At 37.5% G+C, this 13,713-nt stretch overlaps 2 protein-coding genes and 1 long non-coding RNA gene across 3 annotated transcripts; all 3 read right to left on the reverse strand.

Moving 5' to 3' along the window:
* Nucleotides 1-632: 632 nt before the first annotated feature.
* On the reverse strand, nucleotides 633-10,507 carry LOC107741046 (elongation factor 1-gamma). The gene is made up of 10 exons (XM_016553629.1): nucleotides 10,414-10,507; nucleotides 8,593-8,751; nucleotides 8,449-8,512; nucleotides 7,317-7,459; nucleotides 7,088-7,231; nucleotides 4,758-4,887; nucleotides 3,745-3,973; nucleotides 3,482-3,654; nucleotides 3,165-3,289; nucleotides 633-924 (listed from the first exon to the last, which is right to left on the reverse strand). The coding sequence occupies exons 1-10, from the start codon at nucleotides 10,423-10,425 to the stop codon at nucleotides 766-768; spliced, it is 1,338 nt and encodes a 445-aa protein (XP_016409115.1). The 5' UTR covers nucleotides 10,426-10,507; the 3' UTR covers nucleotides 633-765.
* A 1,075-nt stretch (nucleotides 10,508-11,582) lies between these two features.
* LOC107741100 (uncharacterized) lies at nucleotides 11,583-12,323 on the reverse strand. The gene is made up of 2 exons (XR_001640162.1): nucleotides 12,240-12,323; nucleotides 11,583-11,986 (listed from the first exon to the last, which is right to left on the reverse strand). It is a non-coding gene; the product is annotated as an uncharacterized LOC107741100 (long non-coding RNA).
* Nucleotides 12,324-12,344: 21 nt separating this feature from the next.
* LOC107741085 (DNA-directed RNA polymerase II subunit RPB7-like) lies at nucleotides 12,345-13,713 on the reverse strand. The gene is made up of 6 exons (XM_016553678.1): nucleotides 13,582-13,713; nucleotides 13,109-13,218; nucleotides 12,862-13,021; nucleotides 12,631-12,681; nucleotides 12,481-12,546; nucleotides 12,345-12,377 (listed from the first exon to the last, which is right to left on the reverse strand). The coding sequence occupies exons 1-6, from the start codon at nucleotides 13,591-13,593 to the stop codon at nucleotides 12,345-12,347; spliced, it is 432 nt and encodes a 143-aa protein (XP_016409164.1). The 5' UTR covers nucleotides 13,594-13,713.

Genomic DNA, 13,713 nt, shown 5'->3' on the forward strand with positions numbered 1-13,713 from the left:
GCTCAGTGATACACAGAACCATTGGGTGAAGCGGTCAAAGCCGTGCTGTATCGTGAATCACACATACATACACACACGTATACACACACACACACATGCATGTGTTTACGAAAAAAAAGAACCGCCCATCTAAAGTTGAATTCAATTATCCTTAATATTCCACAGGCTTTGTTAGGTCCATATTAGGGCGTTAAAACATAAATGCGATACGTGACCCGAGGCGCCCTCTGGTGGATTTTAGTTTTATCTTTTTTTTTTTTCAGTCAAAATATGCATTGCAAACAATCCCTTAATTAAATGGCTAAGAGGCCATTTTGTTTCCAGAGTTTCAATGATTTCCAGATTCGAGGAGAGCATCAAAATTTATAAGCTTTCTCAATCGCAGATCCCAGGAGAGCATCATGCACTGTGGAAAAAGACTTTCCGGGAACATTAAAACCAGCACTACCAAATTAAAAGCAAATTTGATACTTTCAACCTGGTTCAAAGCTTGCAAAATTGCACCGTTAATCATTTATAAAACATTTTATAACTGCTATTGAAGGGCAACATGACAAGATTTGCGAGTAAAACTCACAACAGAATTGTGTCTTATATAAACACTCTTCACAAATAAATGAACACAAGTGGGGTTGTGGAAAAAAAGTTTTATTTTTTCTCAACTCAAGTCTTCCATTCAACCACAGCTCAAAGCCTTTACATGGGATTCGCAAACAATTTTCATGTCCATTGATTCTGGTGATAAATACCAGGTGCAAGATGTTCTCACTTGAAAATCTTGCCCTGGTTGAAAGGTTTGCCTACATGTTTGAATTCACCCTCCCATGTCAAGTACTCCTTCACCATGGTCTTGCACTCCTCACTGTCCACATCCAGCTTACGCCAAGTGTATGACTCATAGTCGATCTGCCAATCCTCACTCAGCTGTAAAGAGACGAGGGGGGAAAAAAAGACATTACATCATTTTCGCTGAGGAAAAAAAATTGCTCAACATTTTTATTTGAAACAATGCTAGTAAAGTAATGCTTGAATTGTTACATTACATGTTGCTTGTAGTTGCATGCTGAACTAAACTGATTTGCACGGTCCTTTTAATCAAAACAAGCCAACTAACCATATCAAAATATACACAGTTCACCAGTTTCCAAAAATGCTAACATTTGTATCCATTTGATGTGACTGCACAAGACTGAATGAAGCACATTTGCAAATAAATAGACAAATCAAAAGCAGTCCATTAGCCTGGTTATCCCATGGCGCAGGTAAAACCTTGACGTAATGTTTTCACATTTTTGTTTGAAACATTGAATCAACTAGTTTTGCTTCAGCATCCATATTTCATATTGGACATCAAGGGTGCTGTCCGGCAACCAAACAATCCCAATGTTAACCACACAACAGTAATGCATGTCCTTTATTAAAAAAAAAAATTTAGTCTATATAGCAAAATGTAGCATTAATGTTCATGGTCAGAGGATGACAACACATTCAGATTGGCACCTGCCTACTTTGGCAAGCTTCTACCGTAGAATTTGATTGTAATCAGCATCAACAAAAGACACAGGAAATTTTTTCCACATCAGAGAACATATGCTTCGGTGATGTACCGGTTTTTATTTACCAACACTAGATTACGTGAAAGACTTCGGACATTCAGGCTGTTTACTCCTGAAAGCCTGCTGCATTTGTTGTTGCTTTCCGTTGAGATGGAAAGATTGTTTGGTTATTTGGTCACATTTGGCCAAAACTCAAAGCAGCTAATGTTCCTCTTGCTCTGTGCTTTGCCCAAATATGACGCAATGCACTGGAGCTAAGCTTTCACCATGCGCCTTGGAATAAACGCTTCTAATCTGGCTGGCAGTTTTAAAACCTGATCTAGTCGATGCGATGCATTAGATTGTAAAAAAAAAAAAAAAAATCATTGCAAACCACATTAACTGATTTTGCATTGTTAATAGTGCTGTGTTCGGATACATCGATACGAGTATCGATACAGCTGGCCCTGTATCGATATTGTGGCATGTGTGTAGCAGTGGACCGCGCTTAATTTGAATACGAGAGCACCATTTAAAATGGAGTCGAAAAGTGCGAGGTTTCTAAAAAATAGAGCATAATATATAGGCTACAGCAAGGTTTAATCTGGCCGCAGAGGAACACAACGGGGTTGCCTGATATTGATAAAATTGCGGGGCAGCGCTAAAAAGTTTGTGTTACTGAATGTCTGTGCGCGCGCAATGTGATCTGAGCGTGTGTGTGCGTGAGATACAGTGAAGACAGCGCATTAATTTAGAACTCTTATAATTTTTATTTTTATTTTTTTTTAATGTAGAAATTGTGTTAATTTGTGCAATGATAACCTACCAGCAATGTAAAGACGATTTTTTTTATATATTAGTATGAGTACATTACAATATAAATTTATTAGAACGAGTACATTATTATTTATGGGCTTAAAAACAAGATGCAAACAATCAGAATATTGTACCTGGTGGGGAGTGCCCAATGTAAACATGAAACATATGCCATTACCTATATTGTACTGTGGTACAGTTATGGAGGCCCTTCATAATGCAGAGGTCAACTGCCTGCTCTGCCAATAGTTAGAAATGGCACTATAGTAAGCAGTGTTTAATAAACCGTATCGTGGCCTCTGTATCGTGACTTTGCTGGTGATACACAGCCCTAATTGTTAAAACTATAAAATAATGACAGGTTTCAATTATGAATATCGAATTTCTTTGATGTTGACATTCAGTTCATTCAGAAAAAATGAAGTGTAAGAATGTGGATAGTAAAATGCACAACTTCTTTTCACAACACCAGATACAAAAATCACCTCCAGAACTGTCAAAACTTGTGAAACAAAAGCTCAGGTGTCTCAAAGGGAGAGGAAGCTTTGGTTTTCTCCCACAGTATCGAATGTCAGTTTAAAAGCAAACCAAAATTATAGTCACTACAGTAAACTAATAAAATTTTTGGTTTGTTGTTGATGAAGGGGTACACAAGTCCCACTGATTGGGAAACACTACACAATCTGGCATCTGTAATTGTCGCAATACCTTATCTAACATATCCATTTTATATAAGGTGATTGTCCCCGAGTCTATCTATAAACATTCATAAAAGACAAGAAACAGGGTTATGGACGCATGTGAATCACTCACAGTAAATGCAAGCTCCTGGCCTCTGAAGACCCAGACACCAGAGATGCAGCTGTCATTGTTCGCACCAAAGAGGATGGCACTGGCGAAGGCATTTTTACGCAGTTTGTCGAGTCGCTGGAACATTCCTGAGGAAAAGAGCAAGAGTGTACTTGTACATACTGTGGAAAAACTATGCAACGCTACACTCTTGCGCAAGTAGTACACGCTGAATTGGAAAGAATAAACTTGGAAGAACAAGTAAGAACACTCCTGTCACTTTGTTTAGAGAGATACATCAAACAAAATGAAATCAAAAAGTCAATGTGACCCGACCGTACCGGTGATAAGATTACAGCTCATGAAGGACATGGTCAGCTCCTCAGGGAAGCGGTACTCAGCGTACCAGATTGAGAAGCCCTCGCGATCAAAGTGATCCCAGAAGTAAGGCAACGCCACGGTCAGGGTGTCCTCGTTGGAATATTTTCTCTTGAACTCATCCATGACAAAAGAACTAGTGACAAGAGGACAAAGGCATACTGATTAGAGCGCAAACAAACTCTCAAAAAGTAGCTATTTCTAAAGTGAAGGGTGTATCAAGTACCTTTTTGGAAGGTGAGCAAATGGGTCCTTGGTTTTCGGCTCAGAAGCCAAGGCAGCCTCGCATTCGTCCATCTCCTCCTCAGCAGGGGCGGCTTTCTTTTCCTCCTTTTTCTTCTCTTTTTTCTCCTGCTGCTGTTGTTGCTGCTGCTGCTGCTTGCCTCCTTCCTTACCACCCTTCTCCTTCTTGGCAGGAGCCTCCTTCTTCGGCTGCATCTCAGCAAACTTCTTAGCTAGAGAAATGACGAATTTAAATAAAAGCACACTTACACTCAATATTGAAAAATATATTAAAAGCCAAGAACTGCTGCACTATTATTTATGCTTCTATAAGACATAAGGAATATTCTTTGAGCTTTATTATGCAAGCTTATATCTTCTCTGAAAACAAAAAAAAACCCACTGAACCACATTTCTATGCACACTTCAACTTCCAAAATAACACCCAAGATATTGTGTCAGTTTTGTGCATTCAGTTATTTTGGAGGAAGCCGAGGTCCGTAGAGCTTCTGCTTGAGGTTCTACTGGCTTCAATATCACAGCATTATCTTTGTTAAAATGTGAGAAAAAAAGCCCTCAAGGAAATACCGCTGAGGTAAGAGGGATATGACAAACTGTTACATTACATATACTAATAAAATATCCAATGTAAAGCCTATACACAAAATAAAAGCCTATATTTTACAAGTTTCTTTTTTTCTGGTAAATGGGAAAAAGCTTTATATATCTAGCAAAATAATATTGGAAAATGTATTTCTAAGTTGCTTTTAGAATGTACATTGTTATATAATTTTATAGGGTTTGGCAATATTTTACTAAGCCTAAAGAATGTTCTACAGTGGTTTACAGTATCTGCCACCATAATGGTAGGATGGAATTATGGATTTAGGAAACATCTTTGGTTGTGCTTCATGACGCTGTGCTGATAACCATGAAACCAGACTGATTTTCTGCATTTCAATTCAAGCTCAGGCTGAAATGCAAAAACTACACAGCAAGGAGGTTTGAGAAACGTACCATCAAACTGAGCCATTTTCTCACAGAGCTTGACCTCGCCCAAAACAGCCTTAAACTGAGGTTGGTTGACACAGGTCAAAAACCAGCGAGTGACATTGGGGTAGGGCTGACGGAAAGCAGGCTCAAGAACCTAGAAGATGAAAGACACAATAAGACATCAGCAAACACGAAACCCGTACAGATTACACTCAACTGAGGACCAAATAAACATTTGAACGAAAATACCAATGTCAAACTGAAATATAACACTATAAATATGACAGGATAGTTCAACCAAAATGAAAAATCATTTTAAAAAATAAATCTCCTTTTGTGGTCTGAAAAAAAGGGTATACAGCATTAGAACAACACAAGGGTGAGTAGATCATTTTCAATTTTGGACAAACTATCCCTTTAATTATGTAACTGATTATTCAATCACTAATACAAGTTATATAATGTAGGTTTGATCTGTTTAATACCTTGGAGCTTTATTAAGTACATTTATTGCACATTAGTCATTAAAACGGTTCAAGCCAACGGGTGATGAACAGATGACATTCAGCAAAATAGACCATTAAGACACACTATAGCCTTTATAATAACAGGACAGCACCATTTAAAATTCAATCTTCGTAATGCCTCTTTAGTAATCTTAAATGGGAAGAAATCAGTGTTAAAGGGTTAGTTCACCCAAAAATGAAAATTCTATAATTAATTACTCACCCTCATGTCGTTCCAAACCTGTAAGACCTCTGTTCATCTTCGGAACACAAATTAAGATATTTTTGATGGAATCTGAGAGCTCTCTGACCCTCCCATAGACAGCAAGGATCCTAACACGATCAACGTCCAGAAACGTAGTAAGGACATCGTTAAAATAGTCCATGTGACACCAGTGGTTCAACCATAATTTTACAAAGCTATGAGAATACTTTGTGCGCAAAGAAAATAACGACTTTATTCAACAATTTGTCTCCTGCCATTTTGGAGAGTATCACATACGTAAACAACGCATGTACACAGACACGTCGTTTACGTTCAGATCAAAGCGTAAACAACATATCCGCGTACGGTGCTGCTGACACAGAACAGCATACGTTGATTACGTATGTGATACTCTCCAAAATGGCGCTATAGGGTGACGCGGAGGAGACGAATTGTTGACTAAAGTCGTTATTTTTGTTTTCTTTGCTCAAAAAAAGAATTCTCGCAGCTTCGTAAAATTACGGTTGAACCCCTGATGTCACATGGATTATTTTAACGATGTCCTTACTACGTTTCATGGACGTTGACCGAGTTAATTACATTGCTATCAATGGGAGGGTCAGAGAGCTCTCGGAATGCATCAAAAATATCTAAATTTGTGTTTCGAAGATGAACGAAGGTCTTACAGGTTTGGAACGACATGAGGGCAAGTACTGACAGAATTTTCATTTTTGGGAGAACTATCCCTTTAAATATTCAATAGATATATTCTGAAAATTAAAAATCACTAATATCAGAGGCCAGCTGCATAAACTTAGCCTCTGTGTTAAGACTGTCTTAATTACTTGTTTAACCAACTAGCAGTTAGCAATGGGGTAATCAGTCTCATTTTGGGATTTAACAGACTAATCTACGATGTAATGCAACTAAATTAAAGAAAATTATGGACCGTCTTAAAGAAAAAATTAGATGACTAACTTTTAAAACTAGTTTCAAGCTTTTATGCAACCGGCTCCAGGTGAACTAAAATGAGATCTGGGGCCGTATTTATCAAGCTTCTCAAAGTGCCATTTTAGTCTCAAGTGCTGAGAATTCATTAAATTTACTCCTACTTTCAAACTTAAGTATAAAAGCAAGTTATCAAATTTCTTAAAGCTAAGAATCACTCTCACTCTCGCAGTTATTTGAGACGGACTTCAGTCTAGCTTGAGTATTATATGCAAGTTTCTGAAGCGGCTCTCCGCACTGCATCACTAAAGATAGGCAATATTAGGAATGCGAATTTATCTGAGAATATTCTTAAATAAGGAAATCTATTCAGTGATTGGTCCATGCGTATTTCGTCATCCAAAATCCCCGTTTGTGGCGTGTCGTGAATCAACTCTAAGACTGACACTTAAGATTTAGTCCAACACTTCGCTTAACTTACGACTGAGATGCTTGATAACTAACTTTTAAGCGCAGCTTTGAGCCAAGAAGTTTTTTTTACACTTAAGTCAATTCTTAGCAGCGTTCTTGAAAGTAATTCTCAGAGGCTTGATAAATACGGGCCCAGATATATATGGGCCTATTTTGTGAATACACATCGCTAATTAAAACAACCTGGTCACAGCTCAGGTTTTCATGGCACCCTGCAAACTCACCTGTTTGTAAAGCCAGAGCAGAGAGCAGACAACAGTTATGTCAGCCAGACTGACTCTCTCCCCAACCAGGAAAGTGCGAGTGTTTAAGTGCTGATTGAGGATGGCGAGGATGCGTTTCACCTCTTCCTTAGCCTGCTCTGTGGCCTACAAACAAGACAAAGTGCAGACTTACAAAAACCATTCAATTCCTGACAGATGAAACCATTACACAAATATATTCAAAGCTAACCTGTTTGTTGAACTGCATGATACCCAAGGTGGGGAACACCCAGGCACTAGCTGGAGGGATGATCTCAGAGTCAGCAAAACTGACCCACTGCAGCACCTGGGCACTGTCCTGGGGAGTGCTGCCACGAAGGGCATCATTGCTCACTGTCAGGAGGAAACAACAGCATTAATTGTGTGTAATAAAACACTAAACGTTTTTTAAAGCATTACAATAGTTCATATACGAGCCTATTTACACTTACACTTATACACTATTTACGCATTTTCTCTGATCGTGAAAAAGACCTGGTACCTCATTTAAAATTTGAACATACAACAGTTCATAAAATTAAAACATACGAACGCACACACACACAAAAAAAAGAACATTCCGAATGCATTCCTCTTCATAAACTGCAGGTCATATTAAAATCAAATGCAATGAACAAATGCATCAACATCTATAAAACACAAATATCTCTTTATGGATCATATAAGTTATTATAATATGTGCTCTCTGAAAACACGTGTGGCAGGCATTGGATGGTGTCTGCAAATCATGTGTGTAGGCAATTATCGGCAAATTTTGCAAAGGAAATTTTTCATAGAAATTAATGTGATTAATAAACGGCAGTTATGTTGTTCATTTTCCAGCAATGAATGCATATTGTGATTGCCTTTTTATCTTTACACCTTAATAAAAGACATTGAACTATTTGAATTACTTGTATACGAGTTCCAAATGCATGCTCTTCAATTAGCGTACACAAGAAAACTCGCATCAGTTTCTGCCTTTATACACCCTAATTTACTCCTCACTATTGCTTTAGGAAAAAAATCAATGCAATTTAGGATCCGTTTAGGAAAACTCAATGTTCGGCATCGCATCCCAAAGCTCAACACACAGTCATCTTCATTAAAATGCTCGCGCTCTCTCTCACCTATTGCGGCCTTTGATTTTGAAATCCGAGGATGAATGAAATGCAACACATTTGTTGAATTCCCATATACCAAAAGAACTAAAGATTTATATTTGTTTTGAGGATAAAAATTTCTGTGAAAGTGCGAATGGAGCCCTTTTAACAAATCGCTGTCCAATCGAAAGAAATGCATGAAGTGGCCAAGCATAAATAGGCCCTATAAAGCTTACTTACAGAAGTGAGCAATGGCATTGCTCTCAAACAGACAGAAGCCATCATCACCCTGGTAAGCAGGAACCTAAATGGACAGGAACAACATTGATAAATTCCATCTACATCCAGAACACATGAATTAAAAAAAGGCATGAGAATACTGACCTTGCCCAAGGGAAAGTTGCTGAGGAAAGCAGGGGATCGGTTCGTCTGCCCAAAGGTGAAGGCAGGGGAGGCGCTCGCAATCTTCAGACGAGCCCCACTGTACTGGGCAGCGATCTGAGCCTTAAAGGCCCTCCAGTTCTCTGGGTATGTGTAGAGAGTCTGCAGAAACACAAGGTTTGAGATCACATTGCTGAAACTGATGCTGCTCGTTCAGACTCAGTCATCTGTAACACAAACTCAGTGCCAACAGAAGCTGTCCCTTCATTATGACCACTCACAGAGCATTACACAGCACTTTCCCTGAGGCGGACACAGCTGAGTCAACTCCCTGAAATAAATTACCTCACACACTATAAACAGTTTGCATACACAAATAGAGAGCGAACACTGGATGTTTCAGTACATTTATTTGTACACCATATGGTGGTGTTAAGCTTTGAAACCTCCGAGTAAGACTTTTAAAACCCTAAAATTATTTGACATCAACACTACATTTCAGAATTGGATGTCCATAGTTAAAAAATGTCTCGACGGCCACGCAAGGAATGCTTCTCAACTCACTAACGTTACGCGTTTATACCAGCTCACGCTGCTGATACATGCCCTTCGCTTTCATACATTTAATGTGAAGCTACAAATAAATAACATGACGCTCTGCCAAACTCTACAAAGTGTTTAAAGCAGAGAGTGAACGGCGTGGACGGGAAAGCAAGGGAAACGTGGCACAAAGGAGCGCAGCGCTCCGTCATCACTCTAACCACCTTATAAAGGTCAATTCCCTGAAATAAATTACCTCACACACTATAAACAGTTTGCATACACAAATAGAGAGCGAACACTTGATGTTTCAGTACATTTATTTGTACACCATATGGTGGTGTTAAGCTTTGAAACCTCCGAGTAAGACTTTTAATAAAAATTCGATCCCGCATTGTATTCCAATCTGAGAAAGTACTGAAATAAAAAAATAAAAGTCCTTTTTTTCTATAAAAAATACAAAATCACCTAATAGACTGTCCCTACCGTTCTGTCCAGCATCTGCTTTTTTGTGTTCCACTGAATAAGGTCATACAGGTTTTGAACATTAACAAAAAAAACTTTTATTAAACATTTGGCTGATTTAATTACTGGTTCATAATCAATAAGAGTGTAGCAATATCGCTTGAACTTTGAGTAAATATTCTTCAAATGATTATTTTTGGGGTGAACTCTTCCTTTAAATATTTCAGTAGGCAGTGTGCAACTGTGTGACTGGCACGAAAGAAAGGTTTCAGTACATTTATTTGTACACCATATGGTGGTGTTAAGCTTTGAAACCTCCGAGTAAGACTTTTAAAACCCTAAAATTATTTGACATCAACACTACATTTCAGAATTGGATGTCCATAGTTAAAAAATGTCTCGACGGCCACGCAAGGAATGCTTCTCAACTCACTAACGTTACGCGTTTATACCAGCTCACGCTGCTGATACATGCCCTTCGCTTTCATACATTTAATGTGAAGCTACAAATAAATAACATGACGCTCTGCCAAACTCTACAAAGTGTTTAAAGCAGAGAGTGAACGGCGTGGACGGGAAAGCAAGGGAAACGTGGCACAAAGGAGCGCAGCGCTCCGTCATCACTCTAACCACCTTATAAAGGGGTGTGGGGAATATTTACAGCAAAAATAATCATCACGCCAGCTTTAAAAGATGCTATTAAATAATACGGCTCGACAACAACGCATAAAGATATAAGGATCGGAGTGATTACGGGGTGATTGTGGATGGAGATGTGCTGTAATACGGCGTCTAAGGGTTTTCTCCCATCTTACTCACCCCTGCCGCCATCTTCAGGACGAGAGAAAGGAGGAACGGGTCGCGCGGTGCTGACGTAAATGCCAGGCCTGTCGCAGAAATAATACGCAATAAAGACTTGACAGTGAGAGCTGGACGTGCTTTTTCTTCTTTATACATTTGTTTATTTTGTTTGGAAAGTATCCGATTCATGTGAGAAAATGAACTAAAGATCAGCAATATTTTAAGCATTTTATAAACCACATTAAATTATATGGATCTATTTTGAATGACGTAAGAAGCTAAAAAAGGAAGACACGTCGTGCACTTCTTTTAATTTATTGTAAATTGTAATTTTCTTGTTCCTTTTTTGGTAACACCTGTTCTGAAATGTATAGACTCATTTTTTATCTTGTTTAATAATAAACGTGTTTTTATTTTTAGGGAACATCGTGATAGTTTTTGATATTCAGATAGAAGTCTCATTTTGGAATAAATAGAATGAATAGATGGACGGACGAATGTATGAATATTGTCATTCTAAGTTTTGTTTATGAAGCGTATTTATATGTTTTTTTTTTAAATAAAAATTAAATCCCACATTGTATTCCAATCTGAGAAAGTACTGAAATAAATAAAAAAATAAAAGTCCTTTTTTTTCTATAAAAATACAAAATCACCTAATAGACTGTCCCTATCGTTCTGTCCAGCATCTGCTTTTTTGTGTTCCACTGAATAAGGTCATACAGGTTTTGAACATTAAGGTGGGGGGAAAAATAGAAAAAACTTTTATTAAACATTTGGCTGATTTAATTACTGGTTCATAATCAATAAGAGTGTAGCAATATCGCTTGAACTTTGAGTAAATATTCTTCAAATGATTATTTTTGGGGTGAACTCTTCCTTTAAATATTTCTTTCGGCAGTGTGCAACTGTGTGACTGGCACGAAAGAAAGTATGAATTACAAACATTTTCCTGCCAAAGCTGTTGCAATAATAATAATATCGTTTTCAGAGTGGGGTACCAATAACAAAATATTAGCAAAAATCAGCAATGCTCACTGTGTCCTATGTATTACGCCTCTCTTACAAAAGAATCACAGAGCACGCAATAACTAAAACAAGAAAACCAGACGGAGACAAGGTCAAATTTTGTGAGTGCTGTATTACAAAAGAGAAATATATTCAAGTACAGGCTGGCTGGCATGTACAAAAAGATGTTTAAAAATTAGCTTAGAGATGAATAACTCTAAAAGCAATGTGATGAATGATACCTTTGACTTTCCATAACATGCTTGTGAATTGCTTTTGCTCACAGGATCCACAGGAGTCCAACTGATGATATTTTAATTAAACAATTCAAAGTCTTTCCATCACGTAGAGCTACATGCTCTTCCCATTTAACTTGATGCTGTTCCACAATTGAACTGTTGCCATGGGAAAACTATGGATATACTACTAACATGGGGATAAAAATAACAATAAAAAGAGGGGGGAAAAAGACAACTTCAAATGAATGGGAAAATAATTACAGTATATACAAACTATTTAGCATCACCACAGCATCAAGTTTCATATGTCTTATATTCTTGGCAGAAGAATCAGCTCACAAGACCTAGAAGAATGAGAATAAAACTCTTAGACAATAGTTGGATAGTACAACATAAATTAGACAAAGAATAGGCAATACGTTATTGGGGGGGAAACAACATTGAAATGAATTGAAAGAATCTGTTTTGATATTTTAATAATTACAGGTACAACAGTTATTGTAAATTATAAATCAATAAAGATATGGCACAGCTAACAGCAAGTGACTGTAAACACAGCTGTGACAGATGTTTTCATTACAAGAAAAGAATACATACCCAGGTAGTCATCCATGAGAGATCCAATGGCAAACTAATAAAAAAAAGAAACAAAAAAAGTAATTGAATAATTAAAAACCTTTAGAATTATATCCAAATTGAAATTCAAAAAAAAAAAAAAAAAAAGATCACAACGTCCTGTTGAAGAAAACAAACTGAAACCACCTATATTTGTGCAAATGAGGACTTGAAGAATTCTCCTCAATAAAACATTTCCTAAAGCTGATTTATTGAGTCTTACCTCATCGACTGTCTTATAACATGGAGGATTTGAGTTCGGGTCAAACTCCATCTCAGAGGGAATAGACTAGACATAACAGAAACACGGATATGAAACAATTACAAGCGTCAATGACTAATATTTACACAGTTTGATATATAAACAACCTACATGACGAGAAATGAAACAAGACATGGGGCCAATTTCTGTAAAGAGTCCAACCTGGGAAAAGAAAGAGAGAAAAACATTGTACTGAAGTCTGAAAAATCAGTCGCAGGGACAGTGAGTTTTATCAAAACCATTTAAAAGATCATTGTGCAAGTAAGTTCTTTATACAAGGGCTCTCTCCATGAACTAAGAATGAAAATAAGAGCACTAACAGAAGATAAAATGGACCCGTACTTTGTTAACCTGGGTGACGACAGCATCCACAACTTCTCCCTTGAAGGGACGGAACACGATGGCCTTGTATTTGACGGGATACAGCACAAAACCTCTGCCCGGCTGGATAACACCTGCTCCAATATTATCGATTGTGGTTACTGCAATAACAAAGCCATACCTGTGAAACAAAAGAGAGACATTTGAGATTCACATTTCATAATATTCAGTGAAAAAAGTCAGATGTCTTGCTTTCTGTTGGACTTACTTCCCCGTACATGTTCCCTCCACCTCAGTGAACAGCTTCTGTTTGACTGTGTTCAAAAGGTTCGGTCCAAAGTACCGTGGATGCAGGAGAATCTCATGCTCCAAAGAGATCTATTTGGGATGGTTATTGAGAAAACAACTATATGTAGTTATAATAAATTCATAACTATCATGACAACAAGTCACATGAAGGTAAATGCAATTAATGTACGTATCTAGAATACTCTGCGTTAACAATTACATTGACTGATTCGTTTTTTTTTTTATCAACATAATATCCATCAATCTCCAAAATGACTAGATTTAACTAGCTAGCTTTATTACATCCAACATTTTCTAAACCTAGTGAGTGTGCAGGTAACTTAACGTTAGCCGAGACAAAACAGCATCAATGCATATACATGACAAGAACATATGGAACACTTAATGCTAATGTACATTTTACACGTAAAATCGAAACAATTACGAACTTACGTGATAAAACATCTCTTAAAAGTTTTTTATCTTAAAGATATCTCGATTTTAATTTTAAAAAGCGGTGAGTGTTGATTTCTGCGTGTTCACGCGCCGACACTCAAAAGCGCGAATCCAGCTACAAGAGTGTTT

The sequence above is a fragment of the Sinocyclocheilus rhinocerous genome, unplaced genomic scaffold (assembly GCF_001515625.1).
Source record: "Sinocyclocheilus rhinocerous isolate Xijiao unplaced genomic scaffold, SAMN03320098_v1.1 scaffold44, whole genome shotgun sequence".
Taxonomy (NCBI): domain Eukaryota; kingdom Metazoa; phylum Chordata; class Actinopteri; order Cypriniformes; family Cyprinidae; genus Sinocyclocheilus; species Sinocyclocheilus rhinocerous.